The 14,765-nt window shown below is 38.7% G+C and overlaps 1 protein-coding gene across 1 annotated transcript in view; it reads left to right on the top strand.

The window, feature by feature from the left end:
* The window catches only part of WDPCP (WD repeat containing planar cell polarity effector), a 133,396-nt gene that overhangs the window by 110,739 nt on the left and 7,892 nt on the right, over positions 1-14,765 (top strand). The window contains exon 14 of the mRNA XM_083370015.1: positions 13,305-13,458. Coding sequence (XP_083226141.1) covers positions 13,305-13,458 — 154 coding nt within the window. The remainder of the gene's footprint in view (positions 1-13,304; positions 13,459-14,765) is intronic.

Genomic DNA, 14,765 nt, shown 5'->3' with positions numbered 1-14,765 from the left:
TCTATGGCCTTAAAAGCGCATTTAAGGTATTTGTATTGTCTTCCCTGACGAAGCATATTTTCAGCTAGCACTAAAAGGCAAGTCTAGGCTTTTTAAACATACACATCATCCAATAATGATTAGACGATACTATCTGAGCAATACAAAACATGGATACTCTATGTGCCAAATCACATTTTCCACTTCCAAAAGTTATCCATTTATTCTTCTGTAATAAATATAATGCTGTGTTCTATAAAACCAACACCAATTGCAAATAAGAAAAAAAGCATTAAAGAATTTTCTCTCATGAGTAAATAGTAACACAGGACATATATGCACTGCCAATTTGTTCCCTTACAAATGTGGACCACCAACTGTTTATGGAGGGCACAAACACATGGTGTTGTCTCCTACTTGCTGCAATCTCTTTTCCTGTTATGGGATGAAAGTGTTTTCTGGCTTGTGCAGAGTCAAGCCTTGGAGTCTAGTTTGCCAGTGCTTTACTGTTTTTTTAGGCCAATGTCTGCAGGTTAATTGGTTAATGTGTACAGTAGAAGGGACACCTCCACACTTAATTCATTGGCTATGTCTTTATAGCTAATATGTCAGATCTGACTCAACTCCATAGTTTCCTGCACCTGCTTTCACTTGCAGCTTTGCCATACAGTGACTGCAGGAGGGTGGTAAATTCCTGGGGGGAGGGACAACTATGGAATGCAAGTGAACCTTCTGTTGCGGGGGAGACATTATCTGCCAAGGCCAAGTCATGAAGAATGTTTGACTGAAGCAGACAGTTTTTCCCAAAGCAAAAGAAATGAACTCAATTGGTAAGGTATGAACTGTGGGTGGCTCAGAGAGGAAGAGGGAGGTTATCTATGTGGGTTTTTGCGCGAAAATCCCAGAACTGTCTTTGTTTCTGCTGAGCCTAGATGAATTTTCAAATTAAGGTACACTCTTGGTCAGTCTAAAGAGCTGGGATTTTCTTTGTTGAGAGTGCAAAATGGGACGGTAACATAATACTTCTGCTGTAGTCACATTTACTAATGGTGTACAAGTGGTAAACTGGTTGTTGTGTGACTGTCATTAAAGCATGGATAATTTGAAATTCAGCAGAAATTGTTTTTAATTATTATGTTTATATATGTCTACTAATGCATCACTGGACTTAATTATGAATTTCTTTTTTGGTTAGTTTGTGTAGAATGACAGTATTAGAATATAGGGCCTACTGTAGTTTTAGTAAAGGCACTCTACTAGCCTCTTGCTCTGATACATCTCAGTACTTACTACTTTTTAGTCTGAGAATTGCACTTAAAATCAGATGGCAGTGAATTCTTTTCCAATGAATTAAATATTTCACTCAAGATTCTTAAAATGCAATTTTCAGCAAAAAGTATCATTTTTTCCTCCATGCTATATTGATGGATTGCACAATTCTTTTGGTGATAACTATGGATGTTACATAGTCATTTTAACTGCATAAATTAGGATATTTAAATTGATCTTTAAAACTACTTCCTTAAATGTTGGGGAAAATGGGAATTAATTGGAACAATCTGTTGACTATGGAATTTTTAATCATAATTTTAAAACCTGGTTAAAAAAACATTACTATGCTAAGCAACCAGTTCAGGGCATCTACTGCCTTACATGGGCAAATTAAAAAGAGGGCCCCATTACTGAAAATATCCCTCGGATTACATTGACCAAGGACATCCCGAAAAGAGCCACTAAGGATGACCTGTATCTCAAGACAAGCACCTATCAGAAGCACTGATATATTACTATTATTTGTACAGAATAATGTTTTGACATATCTTTGAGTTGGACCCAAATAGGGAGTGCCAGCCAGTCCTCTTGAAGGAGCACTGAGGTCACATCATCGTGACATCCAACCTCAATTAGCTGTATTGTAGTATCAACTGAAGTACCAGAACCGTCTTCAAAGATAGAACTATTGCTGTAATCCAATCATTACATTACCAGAGCATATGTAACAGATACTAAATTATTCAATCCATAACTATGTTCAGGCAATTGACTTAAGAAATTCACTATCTCAGCTGAGTTAAATGAAAAAAAATTAAAGCTAGCATTATTTCATGCCATGCGATATTTTAATAGTGTTCGTTGGCTTTAATGTTTAACTTTGATTGATTTTACTGTGTGCTTGGAGTAATTTACACAAACAGAAAACTGGCATATCGTTAAGAATAAATAAGAATTTATTATAACTGCCCATCTCCTCAAATTATACTTACAACTTCTTGCAGATTTAGATAGCGTGAATAAGACTAGACCCAGTGAAATTAAACCCCAAAACAATCTAAGATATTGTAAGATACCTATCTATCTATCTATCTATCCATCCATCCATCCATCCATCCATCCATCCATCCATTCATCCATCCATTCATCAGGCTCAAATAGAGTGAAATGTACCATAGCTGGCAATATTGGATCAACTGACTTCTACTCTGCCTGGCTTTCTTGGCCTCATTACAGCAAGCTTTAAAAAACATAGAATCTGTCATGATCTCTTTTAATGCCTCCTCAAATAAAATGATTTCTACAACAAATATTTAGATATTAATGAAACTGAAAAATTATTTAATTTATAAAATTCATAGTCAATATAGTATATAAATTTTTTATTTATTTTTTATTTTTATTACATTTATATCCCGCCCTTCTCCGAAGACTCAGGGCGGCTTACAAGCTTTAGCAGTAGCCTTCATTCATAAATGTTTGTACGTTGGAATTTACTATGTACTCAAACTATGCTTCAAACAAATATTTCCTTTTTTAATATTTGGTAAGATTTGTTATAATTAAAAGTAAAAAAAATCTCATTATGAAACTTGCTATCATCACATACACCTCAACATTATCCACCTGAAGAACAGGTATTTTAAGGAATTTGCTGTTTGTATGCCTTTTACCACTAACTTTCTCTTGCTTACAGATTTGTTGTTTTTACCTTTATATGAATGAAATTTAGTGCATTCTCTGATATTTTAATTGACAAAAAGTATTTAAATGTCAGTTTTAGTTGCTTTATTCTAGAAATAAATTTAACCTACACACTGAATGTTACATATTCAAATATACTTCCTATCCTTTTTACTAAAGAGTTATTGGCAGAGAAAAATATTTCTAATGAGATAACATTATATTTTCATAAGAGTATGCTTTATATTCTCATGTTTCAATGGTCACGGAATTTTTACTAGATCAAAAAGGCACTGTAATTTGCTGCAAGGTTAAATGTTAAGTTTCAGTCTTATGACTATGAATTATCAAATTAAATTCCCTTGCCCTGCTTAACTCCCTCGCTGCATGACTTCACTATAATTGCCTTAGCCATTTGGTAATTTACTAACTACTCTTCCAAAGTGACTTTGTGAAGGACAAATCAAGAAAAAGCCTTGAGGGTTACAGGTGGTCAAGATGGTTTAACTGGAGTCGTCTGTGAGGTCTTTATGTCTGGCCACATCCTGATGGTATATCTGGCAAGGTCTGTATTACTGACAAGTTGGAAAGTGTGAACACCTGTAGGTGTTAGGTGTTTAAGTCTAAAATAGTTTGGAAGTAACAAGAAAGGCTGAGCATCTGGGTCAGATTTCAGTTACTTGTCAGTTAAATGTGTGCATTGGGCCATTAAAAAATTGGCCAGGCATATCTTGACAGTTAGTCTTTCATGTTGCTTTCAAAAAATACCTGTAACTTGAAAAAAAAAGAACTATGAGCCTTATATATATTTAGAGATCAACACAAGTAGAGAAAACCTTTCAAGTATCAGTTATGTTTATTGCCTATTAAGACTTTCATTTTAGAAATTCAAATATACAACTTTTAAAAAGGTTTCTGTGGCTGTAAAAACTGCCTATGGCTAAATGTCTTTATTTCAACTACCTTCATGCAGCATATATAACTACGGTATGTTTTTTTTCATGATGTTCATACAGAGGTTACTAACAATATTGCTCAGATGCTCTTGAGTACAATAGGGGGAAAAATCAAGTTAACCACTTATAATGAAAAATGTTGAGAAGTGTCTTCTTGTTACATCATAAAGACTGATTTAAGCATAACCCTTGCTTAAATTCAAATTTTCTAAATTCTTGGAACACATCTTGGCCTACATCAAATAGGAATTACATGATTTCTAGGAGTTTTCTGAAGATAAATAAAGCAAGACGGGCTTTTTGCATTAGGAAAAGGGATAACTATGGAAACTATTACACTTTTTTAACGTTATATAAGGACTCAAGCTTGATTCACAGATATTTATTGAAAGACCATTCCTTGGGAGATTATACATGTATCTCTGTAGAGAGAATTTTCTAGATGAGAATGTCCAAATTATAGAATTTCTACCCTAGACATATTCTTCTAATACTGCTATTATTGTATTAACATAATCTAGGATGAAAATTTACTTTATTCTTGACATGATTATGGACCCAATATGATTAATATATCAGAAAGAAAAAAAATCTAGTTGGAGAATATATTTCATCAATTATTTACTCTGGCTACCAGGATGGTGCTAATTATATTGCTGTATATTTATTTGTATAATTATCTCCTTTATATTCTGTGTGTAAAATTAACAAAAAAAGTTAACACACATCCAGTAAATATGCCCACTAATAAAAAAGCCATAAATTGGATAAATGCAGAATAAACATTTAAAGGTATATTAATAAGAGAGATTCCAGTGTTTTTATGTGGTGGATGAAGATTAGAATAGTAATCAGTTGTGTGTTCTTGAGAGGCATACCATAGCTGAAATTCCAGTATAATAAACCCACATCACTGGTTGCTGACTACCTCAGATTAGCTGAGGTGGTAACCCAGAGCAAGGCCTTGGCAAAGATTTTAAAAATCAGACTCATACCATAACCCACCCTAACATAAAAGCAGTTATTTTTTCAAGTATTTTTTAAAATAAAAATCTACACCTGAAAGTGATTTCAAAGCAAGGGTTCTCTAACCCCATTCAAGTCAGGGCTCTAGCAGTAACATTTTGCATAATTTCCATAAAATCTTCAGCCTCATCAGTAGCATACTTTCATACAGCAGCTATTACTAGGAAACAGTAAGCCACGTCGAGGCTGATTTGTCTTCTTATCAAATAAATTAGGTGAACTTCTCTGGAAGAAATTGAAAGCTCCTACCATCAATAGATGGTTACTCACCCTAAAGATAAAGAAAAAGTTTTTCCCTGTCCAGTCGTGTCCGACTCTAGAGTGTGGAGCTCATCTCCATTTCTTAGCCAAAAGAGACAGTGTTGTCTGAAGACATTTCCGAGCCAGCATGACATATGGCAAAGGCACACAGGGGAACATTGTTATCGTCTCCCCAAAGTGGTAACTATTAATCTACTCACATTTGCACACTTTCAAACTGCTAGGTGGGCAGCAGCTGGGACAAGTAAGAGGAACTTATCCCATTGTGTGGTGCTTGGGTCTCAAACCCGGGCTGTCAGCTTTTCAGCTGACAAGCTCAGTGTCTTTAACCAACGAGCCATTGCATCCCCTTACTCATCCTATTATATGCATTATATAAAGAAACCAGTTTGAGGGTGAGATGCATTAAGCTGGCCACCTCTTAGACATAGTGATAACCAGCAAGGGGTTAAACATGAGTGAATCCTGGCCCCATTTAATTAATAAAGAAATACAATTGCCAGGAGCCTTATCAAGGGAGATTTTTAGTTCCCTAAACTGGACAGCAGACCTGTATTCATCCTGCTTTATACATCTGAAACAGTTTTATTACAAGAAACATCTAATCTTGAAAGGACCATGAGAACTTTGGTCCATTTCTGTAAAAAAAAACATTCATTACAGATCACTTGTGAAAAAATAAAGATTGTGTGTTCTGCAAGGTGTTTTTAAAAATTATATTGTACCCTTGAATGTTCTAAAATGAAGTTGATTCCCCAATTCAGATACTTCAGCTTATGTTACAGTACTCTGGGAAGCATCATATACAGATTGAACAGTTGCTTCAAATGTGTAGAAGAGTTCAGCAGCAATTCTTTCTTTCTTCTTCTCCAGAAGTGCCCAGTCATCCCAATTCCCCTGGAGCTTTCTGAAGCCAAGACAATATTCCAGCTCTTATAATGGAGCCCAATTAAACCCAGGTATTAATTAATAAAACCTGGAAAGGGTTCAGTCAAAATTTCTAAGAAAGCTATTTCAAGTGGTGAAATACATGCTTAATATTGCCCTGTGGGTGGAGGCAGGACTTTCAAAATTTGAAACGAGGACATGGCTCTGTACGTTTAAATACTGTCTAAAGTCTCATTTCTAATCTCAAGGTCTGACACGAAATATTAATATAATACATATGATAAAAATATGTCTGGATATTCCAAATTAGCAAAAAATTATGTACTTTTTCCCCCAAGAAAGATGCTTATATGCTTGGATCAAGATCAGGCAATGACAGTGCTTAAACAAAGGATCCTTGATATAAAATTATAATGAGAGTATAGTAAAACTGACAGCAGAGCTGGAGGAAAATAAAATCTGTCACTACCTCCATTTCTTCCCCATCTATTTGCCAGGAATTGAGAAGGGCTGGATGCAATGATCTTGGTTTTCTTAATGTTAAGTTTCAATCCATGTTTTGCACTCTCCTTCTTCACCCGCAACAAGAGGCTCTTTAGTTCTTCTTCAATTTCTGCCATTAGAGTGGTAGTATCTGCATATCTTAGGTTGTTGATATTTCTTCCAGCAATCTTAATTCCAACTTTTGATTCATCTAGCCCTGCCTTTCTCATGATGTGCTCTGCATATAAGTTAAACAGGCAGGGCGACAGTATACAGCCTTGCCAGACTCCTTTCCCAATTTTGAACCAATCAGTGGTTCCGTGTCCAGTTCTCACTGTTGCTTCTTGGCCCACATATAGGTTTCTCAAGAGACAAATAAGATGGTCTGGTACACCCATCTCTTTAAGAACTTGCCACAGTTTGTTATGATCCACACAATCAAAGGCTTTAGCATAGTCAATGAAGCAGAAGTAGATGTTTTTCTGGAACTCCCTAGCTTTCTCCATGATCCAGCGTATGTTAGCAATTTGATCTCTAGTTCCTCTGCCTCTTCGAAATCCTGCCTGTACTTCTGGTAGTTCTCGATCCACATACTGCTGAAGTCTAGCTTGTAGGATTTTAAGCATAACTTTATTAGCATGAGAAATGAGTGCAATGGTGCGGTAGTTTGAACATTCTTTGGCACTGCCTTTCTTTGGAATTGGAATGTAAACTGATCTTTTCCAATCCTGTGGCCACTGTTGAGTTTTCCAAATTTGCTGGCAAATTGAGTGTGGCACTTTTACTGCATCGTCTTTTAAGATTTTGAATAGCTCAGCTGGAATACTGTCACCTCCACTAGCTTTGTTGTTGCTCAGCTTTTCTAAGGCCCACTTCACTTCACATTCTAGGATGTCTGGCTCGCGGTCAGTGACCACCTCATTGTGATTATCAGGGACATTAAGCTCATTCTTGTATAGTTCCTCTGTGTAATTTTGCCACCTCTTCTTCATTTCTTCTGCCTCAGTTAGGTCCCTGCCATTTTGGTCCTTTATCATGCCCATTTTTGCATTAAACGTTCCCTTCATCTCTCCAATTTTCTTGAAAAGATCTCTGGTCCTCCCTATTCTATTGTTTTCTTCTATTTCTTTGCACTGTTCATTTAAGAAGGCATTCTTATCTCTTCTAGCTATTCTCTGGAATTCTGCATTCAATTGAGCATATCTTTCTTTTTCTCCCTTGCCTTTCGCTTCCCTCCTTTCCTCAGCTATTTGCAAAGCTTCCTCTGACAGCCATTTTGCTTTCTTGCATTTCTTTTTCTTTGGGATGGTTTTGGTTGCTACCTGTTGTACAATGTTGCGAACCTCTGTCCATAGTTCTTCAGACACTCTGTCTATCAGATCTAATTCCTTAAATCTATTTGTCACCTCTACTGTATATTCAACAGGGATGTGATTTAATTCATACCTGAGTGGCCTAGTGCTTTTCCCTACTTTCTTCAGTTTAAGCCTAAACTTTGCAACAAGAAGCTCCTGGTCCGAGCCAGTCAGCTCCTGGTCTTGTTTTTACTGACCTCCTCCATCTTTGGCTGCAGAGCATATAGTCAATCTGATTTCTGTGTTGACCGTCTGGTGATGTCCATGTGTAGAGCCGTCTCTTGGGTTGTTGGAAAAGAGTGTTTGCTATGACCATCGTATTCTCTTGACAGAATTCTATCAGCCTGTGCCCTGCTTCATTTTGTACTCCAAGGCCAAACTTGCCTGTTATTCCGGTTATCTTTTGGCTTCCTACTTTAGCATTCCAATCCCCCATGATGATAAGAACATCATTTTTTGGTGTTAGTTCTATAAGGTGCTGTAGGGCTTCATAGGACCGGTCAATTTCATCCTCTTCAACACTGGTGGTTGGGGCATAGACTTGGACTACTGTGATATGGAATGGTTTGCCCTGGATTCGAACTGAGATCATTCTGTCATTTTGAGGATTGTATCCCAGTATTGCTTTTCCTACTCTTTTATTGACTATGAAGGCTACTCCATTTCTTCTGAGGGATTCTTGCCCGCAGTAGTATACCTGATGGTCATCTGAATTAAATTCACCCATTCCTGTCCATTTTAGTTTGCTGATACCTAAGATGTCGATGTTCAGTCTTGTCATCTCTTGTTTGACCACGTCCAGCTTTCCTTGATTCATGGATCTTACATTCCAGGTTTCTATGGAGAAAATTTTTTTACAGCATCGGACTTTCCTTTCACCACCAGACACATCCACAGCTGAGCGTCCCAGTCGCTTCATTCTTTCTGGCGCTACTAGTACTAGCCCTCTGCTCTTCCCCAGTAGCATATTGGACGTCTTCCGACCTGAGGGGCTCATCTTCCAGCGTCATATCGTTTTGCCTTTTGGTACTGTCCATAGGGTTTTCATGGCAAAGATACTTGAGTGGGTTGCCATTTCCTTCTCCAGTGGATCACATTTTGTCAGAACTCTCTGCTATGACCTTTGCGTCTTGGGTGGTCCTGCACGGCATAGCTCATAGCTTCATTGAATTACGCAAGCCCCTTCGCCACGAGAAGGCAGTAATCCATGAAGGGGCTCCATTAAACTAGACATACCCAATTTCTGCAGCCATTCTTCATATGTTTCAGCTTTAGAGGAACAAAACATCTTTGTTGTTGATCTCTGCACTTTATCTAGACTCTAGATTCTAGAGTCTCAGCATCTTGCTTATGGCTTATGCAACCAAAGACGTGGTCTTACCAAGACATTATAAAGTAGTTTTAACACTTCATGTGATCTTGATTCTCTTCCTTTGTTAATGCAGCCGAGGACTACATTGGACTTTTTGGGCAGCTGCAGCACACTGCTGGCTCATATTTAAGTGATTGTTCACTAGGATTACAAGATTCCTTTCACAATTACTACTACAGGTAGTCCTGGACTTACAACAGTTCATTTAGTGACCATTCAAAGTTACAACGACACTGAATAAAGTGAGTCATGACCATTTTTCATAGTTACCTTTGTAGCATCTCCATGATCATGTGATCCAAATTCAGACGCTTGGCAACTGGTTCATATTTATGACCTTTGCTGTGTTCCAAGGTCATGTGATCACCTTTTGCAACCTTCTGACAAGCAAAGTCAATGGGGAAGCCCGATGCACTTAACAACCGTCTTACTAACTTGTCAATTGCAGTGATTCACTTAACAATTATGACAAGAAAGGTTGTAAAATGGGGCAAAACTCACCTTAAAATGTTTCAGTTAACAACAGAAATTTTGGGCTCATTTATGGTCGTAAGTCAAGGACTACTTGTATTTCTCTAGAGTTTTGATACATCATGGATGGCCATTTCAAACCTTTTGGGTGTTGTTTCTGAAGGTGCTATTTTTGATTTGGGGCTCTGCCTGCAGATGTTCACTTTTTCATTCTTCCTTTCTATAGTATTAATTTTGTTTTCAACCAAACTCAGAAAATGTCCTTCCATCTTTCTGTCTAAAGTAGCAGATTTTAAGGCAAGGTGTTGGCATCAGTTGTGCAACTATTTATGTTAGTATTGGACAGAGAAGCTAAATTAAGAAATGTATCTTTCTAATTTTTTTATTTCAAAATAAACATTGAAAAAGCATCTCAATTCACAATTTCCAGCTGGCTGAAGGATAATAATGACCTTTGGTACAGTATTAAGCCATTGAGAAACATCCAGATTTACTTCTTATTCTGTTAAGGGAACAGCAATCTCTCCTACTTGCAAAAACAATCTTTTCATGGATATGACACGTTTTCTTTTCTGCTAGTCTAGCCGAAGGAGGGCTGAATGACTTTCCTCTTTAAAAATTTCATCTTAAAACGTGCCCCCATGAGTCTTTAAGAACAGAACGTTCCAATAATAGCTTTTTAGAACAAGTAATAAACAAAATCTGGCTTAATGGCTCATTTGGGGTATATCTGCAAAATAAATGTAAATACCATCACAGTTTGTAAGTTATACGTCTGAATATATTGAATTTTTCAAAATCAGCATGAAATATTCTGATTAAATGTTTGCTTCAGCATTTTAAGGTTTATTCTTGCCTAAGAAGGTTTTGCATTATGAGTACTGTGTAAACATCAGATTATACAGAATTAACTGCATTTATCATGCAGAGTACAAAAGATATTTTTAAAAATGGTTTATCTTCACTTATCAAGTGTGTTTTCATGCCAAAAAAGCTGTTTTATACAAGAACAGCTGTTACTTTGTACATATTTAATGGTTCCTGTTAAGTAGACATGTCAATGATGCAATATTAAGATGCCAGTTTCATTATTCTGTGTCATAATACACCTTTGAAATCAATTTCACTTTAGAAAGTAGAATGGAAACTTAAGAAAACAAATTGTTCCCCATTTCTGGGCACAGTGCCAACACAAAGAAGTGTATCTGCATTACCATGTGCTAAACCAAACACCGAAATCCTAAGACTTGTCAGAATCCCCTGTTGATCAAATTGCATGTGGTAAGCTTTTTGTGAGAATAGGTGACTGTGTTTTACAGATAGGCTAATGTTCATCAACAAATTAAAGGAGAAGGGTTGCATGCCTCGCCTCTCAGTATAAACTATATGTAATTAATTCTGGGGGAAATTAGGCAGTGGGTCTCTTTGTATCAAGAATTATAATTTCTACTATCTTAAATTATAATTCTATTTTTTAAAAACTTCTATAAGAATGTAACAGATCATTTTCATTTTGGGAATTATTATTAAGCTTTAAGTATTTTCAGTAGATGAAAGACACTTCTATTTCCTAAGCCTGGTTCAAATATAAAGTCACCCAAAGAAATTATTCCACTATTCCACCAAAGCTACCTTAGCACAATAATAGAATATAATTGTCACTCGCAATGTTAGGGGTGCCTTCATATGTTCATCATGTAAGATGCATGTCATAATCCGTTTTTCTGAATTCTACATAGGACAAACAAAGATAGCTTTTGCATAAGAAAATAAATGAATAGTAATTGAACATCAGAGCCCAAATTGGAAACAAGACAACGGCACAACATTCCAGCCTCACGAACACTGTCACTGGCCTCAAATAGAGTGGTGGAACAGGAAACTTTGGCAGCAGAATTACAAACAGTTAAAAAATTACAATCCATTACTGAAGATTTGAACAGACTAATGAGCTCTTAGCCTATTACTTTTGCTAACTGATAAAAGTGGCACTCTGTCTCTTCCTCAATTTTACAATCATGTAAGGCTCATAACTTTTTTTCCCCCATCCACTTCTCCCTCTTCCACTCCCTAAATTTAAAGTTCTGTAATATCAAACCCACTCTAAGCATCTGAGGAAGTGAGCTCCTGTTTGCAGTAGCTTATGCCCTAGTAAGTTTAGCTAGCATCTTGAAGATGCTGCCATTTTCAGCATCTACAAAAACGTGACATAACTCTACCGCTGCAGTGGCATCACTTTTTAGCTATCACTTCATAAACTGTTTCTTGAAAATCATAAAGTCAGTGTTTTTATCAAAGTGCCGTTGTTTTTGTTATTTCTTTGAAAAAGCTGTTAACATTATGTTCATATTATCCCAGTTATAAATGTCAATTTGGTTTTATTGACAGAATACTAATAGCTTGTATTTAATCCTTCTAGAAGTGAACACTTCCAGTGATATAGGTTTTACCACTATGTATAACAATCTGTGAAGTGACAATAATGTCTAGTAATTTCATACTGTATGTTTTTATGGAGAGTAATAGGAGTCGCTTGAATACAGGTAATCCCCAAATTACGAGCGTTCACTAACACTCATTCGAAGTTACATGATAAATGCCCCCTAGTGCTTACAAGCAAGTCCCAAAATTACGAATATTGCAGCACCACGGCAATTGTTCGCCCTTATGAGTTATTCTCTCCCTCCCCACCCCTTCCCGGGCCTCCCCAGGCACCAGGCCTTCTATACTCACCCTGCAAAAATCGAGATCTTTCGCTTTCTTGGCCGCTCCAGACCTTCGGTGAGTTCGCAGAGAATGGAGGCCTAAAGAAACACAAGAATACACAAGATCAGTGGAGCGAGATCTCATGCTACTGATCTCGCGTGATCTCACAGTACTTTAGGCCTCTGTTCTCTGCAACAGAGAATGAAACCAAAGCCGGGAGACGCTTCCATGTGCCTCCAGAGGCTGCATCGGGATGTCAGAGGCCTTCTCCAGGCTGCTGCCGCCCGGATCTGAGGCTGGGGGACATTTCCAGGCAGCAGCAGCCTGGAGAAGGCCTCTAGCCCCTGGATCAGGCTGCCGGAGGGCCACGGAAGTGTCCCTGGCCTCAGATCTGGGCGGCAGCAGCCTGGAAAAGGCCTCTGACACCCCGATCCAGCCTCTTGAGGCATGCAGAAGCATCCCTGGCCTCAGATCCGGGCGGCAGCAGGAACCGCGGCAGAGAGGAGATGGATCTTTTGAAGCTGAGTCCGGCATGGCAGGAAGAGGCGAGGAAGCATGAGATATCTTAGTGGGTCAGGGAGGCCTTGGGGGCCTGTTCCATGCCTTCCCCACCCTGAGACAGCTTATATTCGCTTAACGGGCCACGTGTGTCTTAATGAGCAAGGGAGTGATCTCGTTTGAGGTACGAGATCCACTTCCACGAGTTTTCAAGTTGTGAGCTCCATTACATTTGTAACTCGAGGACTACCTGTAGAGGCAACTCCAATTGCTATTAAAGATTATTACTATCTCTTTTTAAATCTTATATTTTCTGGCAATAGAAGATACCAGTTTTATTTATTAAATCCGTAGAGATTCTAAGACATAAAACCACAGAAGATAATTTAAAAGAACCTGTCGTGGCCCTGTGTATGATACCACAAGAACAGAAAATTGAAGGCAGTCTCCTACCATGCAGTACAAGTGATGATTTCTTCAAATTTATGACATGCAACAGCTCTACAAGGTAAAATGCTTAAAGCAGGAAACTATCAAACGTATCTAGAAAAAAATGTAACTGCACACCAAAGACAAATTTAAAATGGGGCTATAAACCTAAAATGGTATAATGGGAAGGACAGGTGTTGAAGAAAATAACTGGGATGGATGGATGGATGGATGGATTTAATCATATTTGTGATGGCCACCTGATTGTATACCAACTCTGAGTGGTATACAGTATTAAAAACAGATTGAACAATACAAAATAAAGAAAAATTACCAGTCTGGAGAGCTGTTGGAGATCCAGCCGGTCTGAATCTGACCGATTGCAAATAAGATCTTTCACTAGGTCTTATCTCACGGCGATGAGGACGGCGAAGTCTAATTACTTCGCCGCCCTCATCGCGTCCGCAGATAATCGCCCGACCGCCCTGTTTAGGGTAACTCGTTCCCTTTCTCAGGAGGTGAGGGAGGAGCCCTTGCAGGGGCGGGCCGAGGAGTTTAGCCAGCATCTGGCGGACAAAATCGCTCAGATTTGGACCGGTTTGGACTCTGACTGGGCAGAGTCTGACAGGGAGGAATCGAGCGGTCTTGAGAGTATTACCTGGACTGAGTTTGATCCTGTGACTCCCGAGGAGGTGAACAGGATTATGGGGAGGCTGAGCTCTACCACCTTTTTATTGGACCCATGCCCTTCCTGGCTTGTTTATTCAGCTCGGGAGGAGACACGAGGCTGGTTCCAGGCAGTGATATCTGCCTCTTTGAGCGAGGGTGTCTTTCCCGCTTTGAAGGAAGCGGTGGTGAGACCCCTTGTCAAGAAGCCTGCTCTGGATCCAGCTATTTTGAATAACTATCGTCCAGTCTCCAATCTTCATTTTTTAGCGAAGGTTGTTGAGAGTGTGGTGACGCATCAGCTTCCTCTGTTCCTGGAGGAAACTGATTATCTTGACCCGTACCAATCGGGTTTCAGGCCCGGGTACAGCACGGAGACGGCATTGGTCGCGCTGATGAATGATCTCTGGCGGGCTCAGGACAGGAGTTGTCCTATTAGATCTCTCAGCGGCTTTTGATACCATCGACCATGGTATCCTGCTGTGACGTTTCAGGGGGTTGGGAGTGGGGGGCACTGTTTTGCGGTGGTTCTCCTCCTACCTCTTGGGCCGTTCGCAGTCGGTGTTGACGGGAAGGCAGAGGTCCGCCTCGAAGTCTCTTGTTTGTGGAGTTCCTCAGGGGTCGGTCCTCTCTCCCCTCCTGTTCAATATCTATATGAAGCCGCTGGGTGAGATCATTCGTGGTTTTGGGGTGGGGTATCATCAGTACGCCGATGATACC

The sequence above is a fragment of the Vipera ursinii genome, assembly GCF_947247035.1.
Source record: "Vipera ursinii genome assembly, chromosome: 1".
NCBI lineage: Eukaryota > Metazoa > Chordata > Lepidosauria > Squamata > Viperidae > Vipera > Vipera ursinii.
The sequence above is the reverse complement of the archived record's forward strand: the minus strand, read 5'-3'. Positions and strand labels throughout refer to the sequence as shown.